At 41.2% G+C, this 14,278-nt stretch overlaps 1 protein-coding gene across 18 annotated transcripts in view; it reads right to left on the reverse strand.

Moving 5' to 3' along the window:
- Positions 1–14,278, reverse strand: part of TENM4 (teneurin transmembrane protein 4) — a 1,582,078-nt gene that overhangs the window by 37,841 nt on the left and 1,529,959 nt on the right. For all 18 annotated transcript variants that reach the window (XM_064644892.1, XM_064644901.1, XM_064644900.1 and 15 more), the window contains 2 exons: positions 13,133–13,287; positions 9,152–10,029 (listed from right to left, as the gene is read on the reverse strand). In XM_064644892.1, the coding sequence (XP_064500962.1) occupies positions 9,152–10,029; positions 13,133–13,287 (1,033 nt within the window). The remainder of the gene's footprint in view (positions 1–9,151; positions 10,030–13,132; positions 13,288–14,278) is intronic.

Here is a 14,278-nt window from a genome sequence, read left to right on the forward strand (position 1 = left end):
TGAAAGGAAAGGAAAGGAAATCACAAAATACTCTCAAGCTGCAACCCATTGAGCAGTCATTGGACTGGCTCCACACTACACAGGAAAAGAAATATTTCTTGTCTTCCATTCTCATTTTCCCAGATTTGGGCACAGTGCTGGTAACTTCGCATTTGACAGTGATTTAGTGAAAGGAAGGGCTAGTTGAAAAAGTGATTTTTGTCCAAGTTTAATATTTAGTGTATAGTGACTAAGTGGGTGACCTCACTGCAAGTCTCTCCAGCCCTCAGGTTTGGAGACATCATCACATGAGGCTTTTCTTGCCCATTGGCAGAAGGAGATGTAGCAAGGTAGAAGAAAGCATTTGGCCCTCCACAGTGTCAGCCTATCAATCATGGGATTATCCAAGCATGGGGAACAGCCTTGCCAGATCCTAGCAATCAATCATCCACTTGTGAAATGGAAAGAAAGAAGACGAAAAAAAAGAAACGAACAAGAAAGGGACGAAATCAGGACTGCATTGCAGGAGTTTGGCAGAGATCAGTTAAAGCTTTTCCAAGCAACTAGCAGCACACAGCCTGGATCTGAACTGCATCTCTTGAAAGAGCCAGAACTAAAGTGCTCCCACTATTAGTTTAGTCCAGGTTTGTGGCTGCCCTGTTTGCACTGAGACTTATGTGTTTTGCTTGTACTGTCTCCAGTCATCTGCCCATCTCCTCCTGAAACAGCATGTGAATCTTAAACAGAAAACATCGCAGGTGACATCTTTACCCATCTGCTGAGACAGGACACATGGGAGATGATTTGGTGTCTCCCTTGAGTAGAGAAAACATTGTTATCACTGAAGGTGTGTTGTGTAACATCCCAAATTCCTTCTACCACAACATCAATAGTCCTATATATAAACCAGTCTGAAGCCTAAGAGGTGAGTTTGGTGTAATACAGGTGTGCAAGGAAGTGGGTCTGCAGGTTAGGGAAATAAGGAAAGCAAAAGCCAGGATGCAGGCAGAGGGGTTGTTCATATGAAAAGTGCTGAGTTAATGTCCTCTGAGTCATAGGTTTTATCTTAACTGAGTGACACTCAGCAAAATGCTGAGAGTCAGCACAAAACTTATACTCCATGCAAGCCCTACTTACGAGCTTTAAATAAAGTCTCAAAACCTGTAGATACTCAGTTTAACAGCCCCAAGCAGCAGCAGACACCCAGATGCTTTAACTCTATTCATCGAAACACTGAATCACAGAGTGGTTTGGCTTGGAAGGGACCTTAAAGATCACCTCGTTTCATCTCTCATGCCGTGGGCAGGGACACCTTCCACTAGACCAGGTTGCCCAAAGCTCCATCCAACCTGGCCTTGAACACTTCCAGGAATGGGGCAGCCACAGCTTCTCTGGGCAACCTGTTCCAGTGCCTCACCACCCTCACAGTAAAGAATTTCTTCCTATTATCTAATCTAAACCTACTCTTGTTTAGTTTAAAGCCATTTTCCCTATCCTATCATTGCATGTCCTTATTAAAAGGCATGTCATGTCTTTTTATATAATAATATGTAATGTAAAATAAATATTATTTTATATACTATTTAAGTAGTGCCTTTTTTTTAATATTCCTGGACCTCAAACTCCCAGCACTCTCACAAATGGTCCTCCACCTCTGCTGGGCAAATATGTAATATTTGCAAATATGCAACTAGAGAAATCTGCCAGTAACCTCTGCTTGTTCAAATTAGGTTAAAACAGCATGAAAAAAGAGCATGAAAGAGTGTGATGGCGCTTAGACCTTTGTGGACACATTTTTCTGGTAAATTCAAAATGACTAAGTACAATACACGTAATTTACATGGTTACATTTTTACAGCTGTACAAAATTCACAAGAACTTGTACTTCATCAAGAACTTCATCAAGAGAAAGGATTTCCATTTGGGACTTTGGATCCTGAGAAGCAAGGCTCCTTTTGGGCCAGAACAGTCTGGAATGGTCTGCTGGAATTGGTTTAAGAAGTCTGCACATGTACATCAGACTTTTGGCACCTCCTTAGTCACCCTATTAATGTCCACCAGAAGGAACCAGGACCATCTGTGTTTTCTGCATGTGCAGGAGCTGCTGCACCTCTCTCTGCCCAGCAGCCAGGCAGAGACCTGCCAAGCACTGTCTTTGGGGGGTGACAGCTCACTGATTTTGCAGCTGCAAGGAGGTCCTGCCTTACAAAGGGTGAAAGGTGAGAAGGTAGCACAATTAGAATGCTCCCATTTTTATTATTATTTTTAATTGTGGCAGATGAAGTGTAAAATACTCGTGGGCTGGACAAAAACTCCTTTTAGCACTGTGGTGACAATGCAAAAGGAGGTGTGGGAAGCCAGTTAGCATGTACACAAACAGCGTTTTCCTCTTGGCGAGCAGTTCCTCTTCTCTTTTCTGTTTTGCTCAGGACTGGAGCATTTTTCCCTTTTCCCCTGCTTTAGCTCACACAACATATACCTGATATCATCTATCACAAACCCACAGTCTCCCAGGGATTTGAAGACTTGCACATCCCAAACAGATAATATGCTTAACGAGTTAAATGAGTCAGCTCCTTCCACCTCTGCTTTCAGCCCCATAAAGGCACTTACAGGGCACATCTCAGCTTGGAGAGGAAGCTACCTAAGAGCAGCCAAGTGACTGGCTCTTAGGTAGCTGCAGGTGTGCCCTGGTATTTGCAGTAACATAAATCTCCCCTAGTCACCTCATTTTGCAGCTAAGCTGCCTAGTCTGTTTCCGCAGCACCGGGATTTAAGGGTCGGCCAGTTTTCATCACAGCCTAAGATTTCTGTGTTCTCCAAATGCTCTGAAAGCCCCAGCATTAAGGAAATACTGAAGCACAGGAGTGCACACAGCAGCCACTTGGAGCAATGAATCCATCACCTGCTAACACAGCTGCTGCCTCCCTTTCAAACCTGCTGCAAAGCCTCAGCACTTACAGTGACAATTATTAGGCCAGCAAAGGAAGCCGTTGCCATCCATTCCCAATTGGAAATGTATTTAGCTAAGGTTCAATGCACAGAATTAAAATGGTATTTGGTGCTTATGAGGCCTAATTGTTGGCTTGTAAACATTCAGAGCTTTCATTTATCACATTACCATTGTGTAGAGATCTGGGCCTTGGGAATTAAAGAGCATCCTAAGTACCATCTATTCAGAAATCAATTCCTTGCCTGAGTTTCTGAGTTTTCTCATTTTAGCTTTTTCACATTTCACCAACCTTTTAAAACTACCACTCAAATAGATCAGAAAAAAATCACAATAATAATTTTGCACTTAGTGCCAAAGTATCTAAACGGACCTTGCAAACTATATTTTGCATGCGATTATACTGACGTGCACCCGACGCCTCTGAACAAGTTTGCCTCATCTCAGTTTTTCAAACAACATTAAACAGAACATTAAAAATAAATCTATAACAGACAAACCGATAGTACTCAAATATGCATGAAGGCAAGTCCTCTCCCTAATGACCCAAGGCCAGGTTGTGGTCACAGTCTGCTGAATTTTCTGACTGCCCAAACAAGAAGACGAAGATCTCTCTGTAGCTCTTATGATTCTCATAATTCCCTTGGTTCTCAACTAAACTCTACCACCAAGCATTCATTTCAGGGCAGGCCAATGGCTCAAAATATGACCTCACAATTTAGTGAGAGCACTGGAAAAGGGCTATTTTATCATGGCACTTAGCAGAGTTTCACTGTAGCTTCATCTGAGGAACAATTATGAGAATTTCATAATTTATCATGTAGAAACTGTGGAGCAAGTGGAACAAAGAAATCTTGCTAAAAGAGGAGGGAGGGCAAAAGCCAAGATGTTTCTCATACTCCAGTCTGCTGCAGGAGTAGAATGAGAGCTTCACTTGAACTACTCTAAACCAAGGATACCACCAAATTCTGTAAAACTCAGTGTATGACCTGATAAATCACCAAGTGATAAAGGGATGTTATTAATGCAGGAAGGCAGCTTTTCTCTGAGTCAAGAGGTGGCTGCTCCTCTAAGGGCAATACGCATTATTTAACTCTGGTTTTGCCTGAGAGAGGAAAAAACCTCAAAGCCTTTACACCAACTGCAAAGCAGACTGAGTCTGCGTCTCACCATGGTAGATGCTGACCATGTTGCCCAGTTCTGGTACCACAGTCACACAGACCAGGGCATTGGCTTGGGAACCAAATGCTGCTGGTGCTGGGGTGGGACTTCTGTTGAGCCCTGGGGTTCACTGGGAAGCCATTCAAGGTCCTCCTGCATGCTCAGTCCAGCTGGCTTCTACTTTCCATCCATTACAATGTGTGAGGTTTGGCAGAGTTTGGTTCTCTGTAAAACAGCATCCAACATTACGGGTCAAAGCTCCCCTTACCACCCATCAGAAGACCTGGTTCTATGAGATCTTTGCCCTTCAGGCAGCTGTGAGCCACTTCTTGGGGAGTCCATGAAAAGGTTTTGAATTTCTTGGGCTTGGCTGGAGCTGTGTGTAAGTACTTCAGTCTGTATGGGAGGAGGCGACCTTCAAAACTAATTGGGCACACAAAGGATCTAAGCAAAAGAGCCTCATCTGGGTTAAATAATGCATAGAAGGTTTGACTTCAGCTTAGAGGGAAATTGAATTAATGTACAGTGATAACATCTCAGTGAACTAATCAAGATAATTGCCATATTCTTGATTTAAACAAATCCATTAATAAGACTTTCCGGATTCTGAAGCAGACAAACAGCAACTGCTAAGAAACTTTGTAAAGGCTGGTAGCAATTTTTTTCAGGTCAAGTTGAAAAGCAGCAACAACAAAGCAGCAAGTAGTCATACAGCATCCTTTGTCTTTGACTGGAGGAGCCGAACAAGAAGTCATTTCCCTGGCTGAGTTTCCAGATCAACTTCCTTTGCTGCTGATTATCGCTGTCACCAGTTCAATGGGAAGGCAAGCCTTTAATTCAGTTACCGGCCAAGCTGGGCTGCATTGCATTAACTGACAGCTAATGTCAAGCTCTCTACAGAGGCAGGGAAGGCCTATATAGTGCTAAAATCCTCAAAGTGGTTGTAGATAGGCCTTGGGGACAGGCTAATTACTGCAGGGAGCTAAGTTTCACTCTCAAATGAAAGGGGAAACCGCACACCATTACACACTGAACCTTACTCAGAGCTAAACCTGACAAAACAGCATTGTTAGAGCAGGCTTGGGTGTAGATGAGTGAAAGGAAGAGCTGTAAGTCCTATGAGCAACTCTGCCACTGCCTGAAGACAGCACCAGTTTCATTCCTTTCTCCACAGAAATGAAGGGACTGTGTGCCAGCCAATCCTGAAGCCTTGGTGTGCCCTGGAGACAGACCTCCAGTACTGCATCAATGTATCCTGCCTCCTTCTCTCCTCTCCATAGTTACACCAATGTGCCCATATGCTCTTTGCAGCCTTATGATAAAGGCTAAAAAATGCCCTGGTAAGAACAGCAACTGGAAGAGAACCAGAGATGCTAGCTATGCTGGTTGGAACTAGATGTTCTTTAAGGTCCCTTCCAACGCAAACTATTCTATGATATTATGATTCTATGATGGACACATATAGTGATGCCACTCTCACATCACCATTGCTCTTTCATGTTGGATATTTGGTTTTGCACCTCTGTAGACAGTCAGGTAAAGGTAAATCTTGTAAGGATGTTCTTCTTCGGGCCACTAGTGCAGTGTAAACTTGCCAGCTGGATTTACTTTACTCTTAACTTTTTAAACAGTGGTGTCCAGCTTGCCCTGGCCCATAAACAACTATTATGTGCACTCAGAAACATGAAGCTTTTCCTCCAAGTCAGATTTGATACCTTTATTTCTCTGTCCATGAGCAAAACAGAAATATGAACTTCACCTTCAGCCAGGACTGAAAAATACTCAGAGCACCTTCCAGTTATTCTTGGTAACTAAATCACTTAACTTTCCCCTGATATTCTGATAGAGAAACCAACAACCTGAAGGCAGTGAATGCTGATTTGGTTTACGCCATCTTCTTAAGCTTCTTGGTTATCAAGGAACTTAGATTTCATCCTGCCATGCCTGCACTCATCCCTGTAGTGTGTGTTTGAGTCACACAAATCTTCTGTCTGGTGAGAATATATTTTAAGGAAGGCATTAGAGTCCTGCTCTGAGATACCAAGAAATGGAGAATGTACCGCTTTCATGGTTGGTCACTCTACCAGTTAGGTCATCTCAGCCTTACAAAAACACACCTTCTTGTCAACTTCAATGTCTCTAGCTTTGCTTTCTCTTACTCTTCTCAGGCCTTTCTCTGCTAGGTTGAGAGTCCCTCTGTCGGCAATAGTTTTGGCTGACATGTTGTGATCTAGACAGTCTCCTTCATGTTGAGATAAATAGATCAAGTCTTTTTAGTTCTCCCCATGAATGCATTTTTGTAGAGCTTTTCTGCCCCGACTTCAATTTTCACTATCCTTCATAAATTGCAAACATCGGAACTGACACTATTAGTCACATCATCTTCCTACTACCCACTACAAGTAGAGTGCAATGAGTAAATGTATTATGTTGATTTGTCCATGAAACCAACAAGTTAGACAGATTTGCTGTGGAATTACGCTAAGGATCACACTGAATGTCTTGATGCCTTGCTCACTAGAGCTCCTGAGAGTCAATGCTTAGCTCAGTTACATGTGCACCCTTGGCATTAGACATATTTTGTTTAAATGAAACCTACTTCATCAAGCAATCTAAATATCTCACCTTTATTTACTAATTTTCTAATTTTATTTTTTTTCCCAGGTTACACATGCAAAACTTGGACAGAATCAATCCCTGCTAATTTACTGATTTGCTTTCCAAGTCCTTAGTGGATAGGATAGGATAGGATAGGATAGGATAGGATAGGATAGGATAGGATAGGATAGGATAGGATAGGATAGGATAGGATAGGATGGGATGCGGTGGGGTGGGATAAGACAGCATGAAGAGCGATAGTCTCCAATTCAATCAAGGAAGATTTAGTCTCAGCATACAAAGAAAAGCTTTCTAACAGAAACAATAAAATAGGTAAATATATTGTTATGACTAACAATTTTTATAAATAACTCAGATGACTTTGATAGGATCCATTTGACCAAACTGTAGATATCTGAAATGTAAACATCTGTATCTAAACTCATCACTCTGTACTGCCTTTGCAGAGAGAAACTTTCAGAATACAACTTGTCTCATCTCATCCTAAAGCAGGCACCTGACATAACTCATAAGAAACTCACCTCGAAAGTGCCTGTTTCTCTTCCCTGCCTATAAAGGGAGGCTGAGGTAACTAATTCAGATATAGGCTTTTACCCTATATTTTTTTAAAGTTGCATCAGAAGCTGTCAGGAACAGTTGAATAGAGATAACTGATCACAGGATTGGATGAGGTATCTCTGAAGGCACATTCCCAATTCTACTTTCAGTGATGCTGTGCTATCATGTAGTGCTGACTTGCTCTAGTCAAGATTTCCATAGTCCAACCACTGGAGAATACTGCCTTCCATTTAGCTCTAAAAAGCTTTCTTATGACTCTTCTAAAGTGCATAAAATGACCAGAATGATGACTTTCACAAATGCTCTATTTTGTTGGACAGTATGTAATAATGGATCACTGTTGTAAATATATCCACAGAGTAAGCTGGATTTGAGCTTCTGTCTTATTTCCTTTATATTTTCAGTCGCGCTTTAAAATAAAAGATTATGTTTGAGGTATAAATCTGACCATTATTAGCTGTAATGTTTAGTTTGCTTCACTGTCTGAGGCTACATCTGTTTTCAAGCATGGGAACTATTGGGTTCTTTGCAAAAAGAAAATATCTCCTTGTTTTAGCGCAATAGTCCTGACAATATAGCTGGCTTCCACTCCTATGGAGAAAAACACACTCTTTTTCCTTCCTAAAGCCTCCCTCAAGCAAATCCAATGTAAGAAATGGAAGGATATTAACTTGGATTCACTGAGGAATATTGCTATAGTAATTGCAAGGAGAACATTGATGGAATGCAAACAACATTTCAAAAGAGTCATCACAGAGTTTCCACCAGTTCTTTTCAAGGCAGAATCAGTAACAGTGAGTATTAAGCAAAGAAATTTGAAACTGGGCCTGGAACATTTTAAAGAAAGAACCAAAGCAACTGCATATCAACACATGGATACATGGGTTCAGCCAGCTTTCCTTCCCTAAATCTCTTTCTTTAACAACTTTTTTCTTTGTAATCTTGAGAACTGTCTATTCTAGCCAAATTGGATTCTTAGAATGGGTCTATTATTATGGCAGCTGAACACTTCCATGTAACCATTCAAACCATATGGGAAATTATGCACTTAAGGAGCATTTCGAAGAGGCTAGACTCGTAAATAAAAATGGAACTAAGGAAGAGGGAGGGGAAAGGGTTCTCAACAGCCGCATTCATTTGCAGATCATCTTTCTGGACTCCCTTCATTCAGTTGTCTATTTTTTCCTATTTGATACCAGAAATGTGTTATCTTCACAGTATTTATAAGCAGGGAATTGCTAACAGTAGTAGAGAAAAGAAGTACAAATCTTCAAGTTGCTGCCATCTCCAGGTTTTTCAATGCCTCCTGTCTCCTCTCTGCTCAAAACACTCTTTGGAGCAGGGATGGTCTTGAACTTTTAAGACTACTTAAAAGACTACTTTTAAAGCTTAATGAGGAAAATTACAACAATCGGAATTGAGTAACCCATTAATTACAGAATTGTTTCCAGCGTAAGCTGACATTAGTCACTGCCAGTTGTCATTCTACATCAGACATTTCAAACAAGTACAAAAAAGACACTGCAGCATAGGAAGTAGGTAAAAAGCTGTGAAAAAGAGGATCTAATGGAACTTGGCTTTCAAAGCCAAGAAAAATTCTCTGACATGCAACCTAAATCCTGACAGTTAAGAACTGGGTGTCCAAATCACTTAGAAAAACTAAGCAGAAACTCTGTCTGACTCTTGACTTGGTAGAGGGAGCTTATTCAAGCTCTAATACACTTAACTACCAGCATCTACTGTTTTTTGTGTGAAATCTAATATTCTCTGTTCTGGCATTTTATTTGGACAATAATTCTGATCAGGGAATTAAATTTTACCAGCCTTGCATGGTTCAGAGAGCATAGAATGAAGTCAGCAGCCCAATATTCATAATATACTTACTCATAAAATGTAGTCCAACCATTTTCATTGCTTTTAGTGGCAAGGAGACCAGAGTTGCCGTGGTAAGTCATCATGGCCACTTCATGCCCCTGTGTTGTTACACTCTTGAGTGCACTGTTGGTACCAATTGTCACCCAGTAGACTTGGCCATCGGGCACCACCAGCCAGAGGGGCATCCCTGTGGAATCTCTTCGGATATTGACTAAATTTCCATTATTGTCAGTGATCAGGGTTATATCTCCATCTCCAGAATAAGTAAAATTGTAAAGATAATCTCCAGTGGTAAGGCTCTGGGTATAAAGGTGCTTCCCACTGGTGTCAAACAAGTAGAGTTCCTGGTCTATGGGTGAGGATAACTCATATAGATTTTGTGTGTTGAGGAATGGCTTGTTTTTCCGAATAAAGCGGATTCTGATATTTCCAAGATCAGCGACATACAGCTCCCCATCTGCACACACCGCCAGGGAGGATGGCGCGTTGAGTTTGGCATCCTTGGCATAGCCATCGTCCCCCGAGAAGCAGTCACAGTTAGCATCGTTCTTGCAGTCACAGCTGCTTGGGGCACCGGCCACGAGGGAAATCTCTCCATTGGTGGTGACCTGCCTGATGCGGTTGATCTTCTTCTCGTCGGTCTCAGCAATGTACAGGACTCCGTTATGGGAGACAGCCAGGGCGGTGGCAGACTCCAGTGTGGCATGGATTGCTACCTTGCTGAGGAGAAAGTGATCCATGCCTGGCACCTGGCAATGCATGGGCCTCCCCGCCACGATGCGCACTTGGTGGTTCTCAGAGATCTGTAGCACAACGTTATTGTCGAGGACGTAGAGTGAATTATCCATGGGATTGACTGCCAGATCCGTGGGCCATTCTAGACGAACCTTAATGGGAAAACAACACAAGGGAATTTTTATAGCAACACATTTTTCCACTGTGTGACTGCTATAAATCAATCACAGTGAGGATCTTTCAACATGGATTAAAGGGAAAATGGGTAAAAGGAAACACAACTAATTATTACTCCTTGATAGGGTGGCCATAGAGGACAACCTGGACTGAGAGAGCAGGCTTAGCTCCTGGTCATATGAAGTAGATACATGGGGACACCCACACACTGCATTGGAGCAGTGGTGGGAGCAGGGTGATGGACAGAGGCAAACCATTCCGTGATTTCCCTTCTCCCATGCTTTTTGAATTGATGGAACCTGGACATGATAGCAGAGACCTGGGACCAGAAATTCTGCTGTGTGAAGTGCTATAAAATCAGACACACAAAGTAATGATTTTTTTACTAAAGGTTTTTCCACACAAGTGGCTGAGCTCCTCTGGATAAATGACATGGAGGAATAGACACAAAACTGGTGGCTGTGACAGCATGTGTGTATGTCTAAGTTATAACCACCGATTTTCTGCTTTATGCTGCAAAAATGAAAAGTAGCAATTCACAGAAATTCAGGCAATTTCAATTCATGGAGAAAAATACTTGTGCCTTCATGGTAATTTTCACATTTTGTTTTAGCATAATGGAAGAATAGGTTCAAGAGTGACACATCACAGTTCTACACTGATAATCCATATACACAAATGAACTGAAACAGGACTAGCAGCACCACAAGTGAGCACTAGCTCTGCTTCTGAAATACACTGTCTTTTCAAGTGAGTCTACTCTTTTAGTTGCCAAACCTAAGAAATGTTTACCAACAGAATTTAGGGTAATTTTTTTTAATAAAGAATTCTAAGTTATGCTTTTTTTTTTGATTATTTTATTTTACTTTAGGTTTATATAAGGAAAGAAAAGGTCAATGTTTTGCTGATGGGAACCAACCAGTTCCAGGATTGTTTCTTTGTTTTGAACCTTCTTCTCCCACCATCCATCTCAGTTGCTGTTTCTTCTCATTTATCTGATGTGACTATATTTAGGGGAGTATTTTGCAACCTTATTGGAAGGAGGAGGAGTAGATGCCAGCAGGCTGCAGTCCAGCAAACCATCTCTCACTGTGATTTTATTTAAAACCATGAACAAGAAGAGACCAGGTAAGATCTGGAGGAACACAGGAAATTCCTATTTTTTAAAGCCTGTAGTTGAACACTTCTGCTACAGTCGTGCTTTACTTTTGATGCTTCTCTTCATGTTTAAATCCCTTTTCAACATTTTTTTTAAGAGATCAGATGCAAGGTATTTAGTTCATTGTCCCTTCTATTGCCTGGATACGTGAAGCTTATTTTCATGGCTAAACAGTGTGCAGAACTCTGTCTACTCTGGTTCTCTGTTTGCAAAATCTCCTTCCTTTTTCTCAGCTCCTGGCCTATTTTAACCCTTCTTGTAGTAAAACATTATAGCCTGTGGTTTTCTCTTTAATAATTCATGCCTCCATCCCTTCCAGTGGTCTTTAAGCTCTGCAGTTCTGAGTTAGCATCAAGAGCTGAGTTTATTCTGAACTGACAAGGGAATTTTCAGTTTCTTAAAAACCATTCCTTGTCAACAGTGGCAGCTAAATATTTCATGTCCTCATGTCCCAGGGAGCCTCAGAGACCTGACAGAAAAGACCCTTCTAGCCACTGTAAATGATGAAAAGCTGCTTCCCAACCTCGTTTTTATTTTTTAATTAAACTTGTCTTCAGTGTGTTTCTCCAGAACAGGAGTGGTAGGTAATCTGCCCATCCCAGTACAGGTTAATCTAAAAATAGCTCCTTGATTTTCTGAAGGGAAAAAAAGAGTCTTCAGCTGACACATGTTCATCTCAGAAGTGTTTAAACATGACATTTGTATACACAGAAGCTACGCAGCCTGAAATTAAATAATTTTTAAAGCCTGATTCCACAATGGTCTTGTGGTAACTGCCCCTGACATTCACATAAAGAAGAAACGATGCTCGTAAGATGAAAAACATACTACAGTGTGGCATTTAACCATCCAAATTTGCTTCTATAGAAGGCACAACAGCTTTTAAACTCATAATTTCATCTTGTTCATAAATTGCAGACAGTGGGAACCAGTTGCAAAGAAGCAAGAATGATTTTTCAAATTAGAGGGAAAAACAAGACAAACAGATTCCATATGGGAGCACAGAAATTATCTAGGTAGTTACAAAAAGGAAACCCCATTGACATCTATTGTGGCTGAATAACAGTTCTTAGCCCACCAGCTGTGATCTACATTTTCATAGGAGAGGACAACATTCCTGCAGCCAGGCAAACAACAAGTGGCACAAAGGTTTCAAAGGACACTGCCCCTGAATTGGCACAATTTGACAAGTTGGCCAAGGCCCCACAAAATCGAGTGCTGGGCTGTAACAGACTTCTCTTCTGCTCCATCCAGAAGTAAAGCAATCATCACACTGAGATTTCTTTTTCCCTCTTTTTTTTTCTCTCCACCTTTAAGCAGCAGGACTTAAAAGCCCAGGATGCTGGTAGCTGCAACCAATTTGCAATCTGATGCAATTCAAGATTCTTGTTTTCCTGCTGTTGCTAATTTTGGCATCAAGGCCTCCAATCAGTATTTCCTAGATGTTAATTTGATTCAGGTCTAAAATTATGCTGGGCCAAATTAGGATGAGGGAAAAAGAAAAAAAACCTGTGGTTAGCTAAGATGCCATAGCATGGCAAATAGTCCTACTGAAATGGGTACTGCTGCTGGGTCTTTTTAGTTTAAAGCAACTAATTTCTTGATAAATGAGCCTAAAAAAAATCCTGTCTTTCTAGGAATCTCTGTCTTCCCACTGACTGGGAGCTCTGAAAGAAGTGTCTTCTGTGCTTGGGACATCTTTAAAATCTCACTTACCAGAAATCTATGAATTAGGTCAGTCAGGAGTTTCCTGCATCTTTAAAGGATCTTTTTGATTCAGTCATTTTTATACCATAAAATATGTAGAAATGGAATTCTTGAGCCCTTAACTCTTTGACCTGGGGAGGCACACAGCTGTGCAGACAGGGTAAAGGCATAAGCTTCTATTCTATAGAAACACAACCAAAACACTGTCTTACCTGAGAAATGTCCATAACAGAGTCACAACTGAGAGGCCGAGCAGACGTCAAGTCATTGGAACCCAACACAGTTGAGATGATTCCATTCTGATCAATCCGCCTGATCATAGTGCCATCTACAAAGTAAATCAGCCCAAACTTGTCCACAGTGATGCCTGGGGAGGAACAAAGCAAGACAGTCAGAAAGTGATGGCAACCTGACATGAGATGAATAGAAGATGGTGTGTGGTTTGATGCTCATGAAAGAAACTGCTGGTTTGCTTGGGAGCAATTTATTTTATTAAAAGGGATGAGATGAGAGTTGAGTATGTGGGAGTCCTGGTTATCAAGAGCTTTGAATTGGCACCATTCCATAGAAGGCACTTCCAAATGGCATGTGAGGCAATTCAGAAATCCCTGCTCGCTTCTGGAAAAGGGCATGGTATTCAGTGAACTGCTGAAAGGAAAAGCTTTTCTAATAACTGTGTGTCTTGCATTTTCAGAAACCTGGTTTTATTGCTTATGGTATGAATGCTAAGCCATGCACATAAAAACGTTACACTGGTGAATATTTCAAAACTGATGATGACAAAGGCTGTGAAATATCCATCAGGTCAATCAAATTCCAGATAGATAAATGAGGAAGGATTTTCCCTAAGATAACCCTACTAATCTACAGTGTTTCACCTCTTTTGAACTCTGCTAGTGATTCATTCATTGTCCAGACCTCCTCTGTAGACATACTCCTGTCAGTGGATTTGAGGTCTGCTGACAGCAGTTACAGGGTGCTGATTCTCATTTCCTCACCTGCAGATATGTGCCATTTCACCTCCCCTTAAGCATCATTTCTCATGTATTTGTTATCGTAGCACAACCTCCTTTAATCCTCTTTATTCTGGGCTAGCTACCCTCTGCATCTTCCATCAGAGGATTTCATAGTGCTTTACACTTACTAATTAGATCTCATACCAGTCTGTGAGTGTGATCATCCTAATTTTACATATCACAAAAGTAACAGATAAAGCAATTCTCACAAGGTCACAGAGAAAGTTCATGACTAAGGCAGGAATAAGAAGTTAAAGGCTTTGTTCACCTCTTCTTTATGCTAGTATAAATTAAAATAACTCCATAGATACTAATAGACTCATCCATCTCACCTACCCTACA

This window comes from Pseudopipra pipra, chromosome 2 (assembly GCF_036250125.1).
Source record: "Pseudopipra pipra isolate bDixPip1 chromosome 2, bDixPip1.hap1, whole genome shotgun sequence".
In the NCBI taxonomy this organism is placed as follows: Eukaryota; Metazoa; Chordata; class Aves; order Passeriformes; family Pipridae; genus Pseudopipra; species Pseudopipra pipra.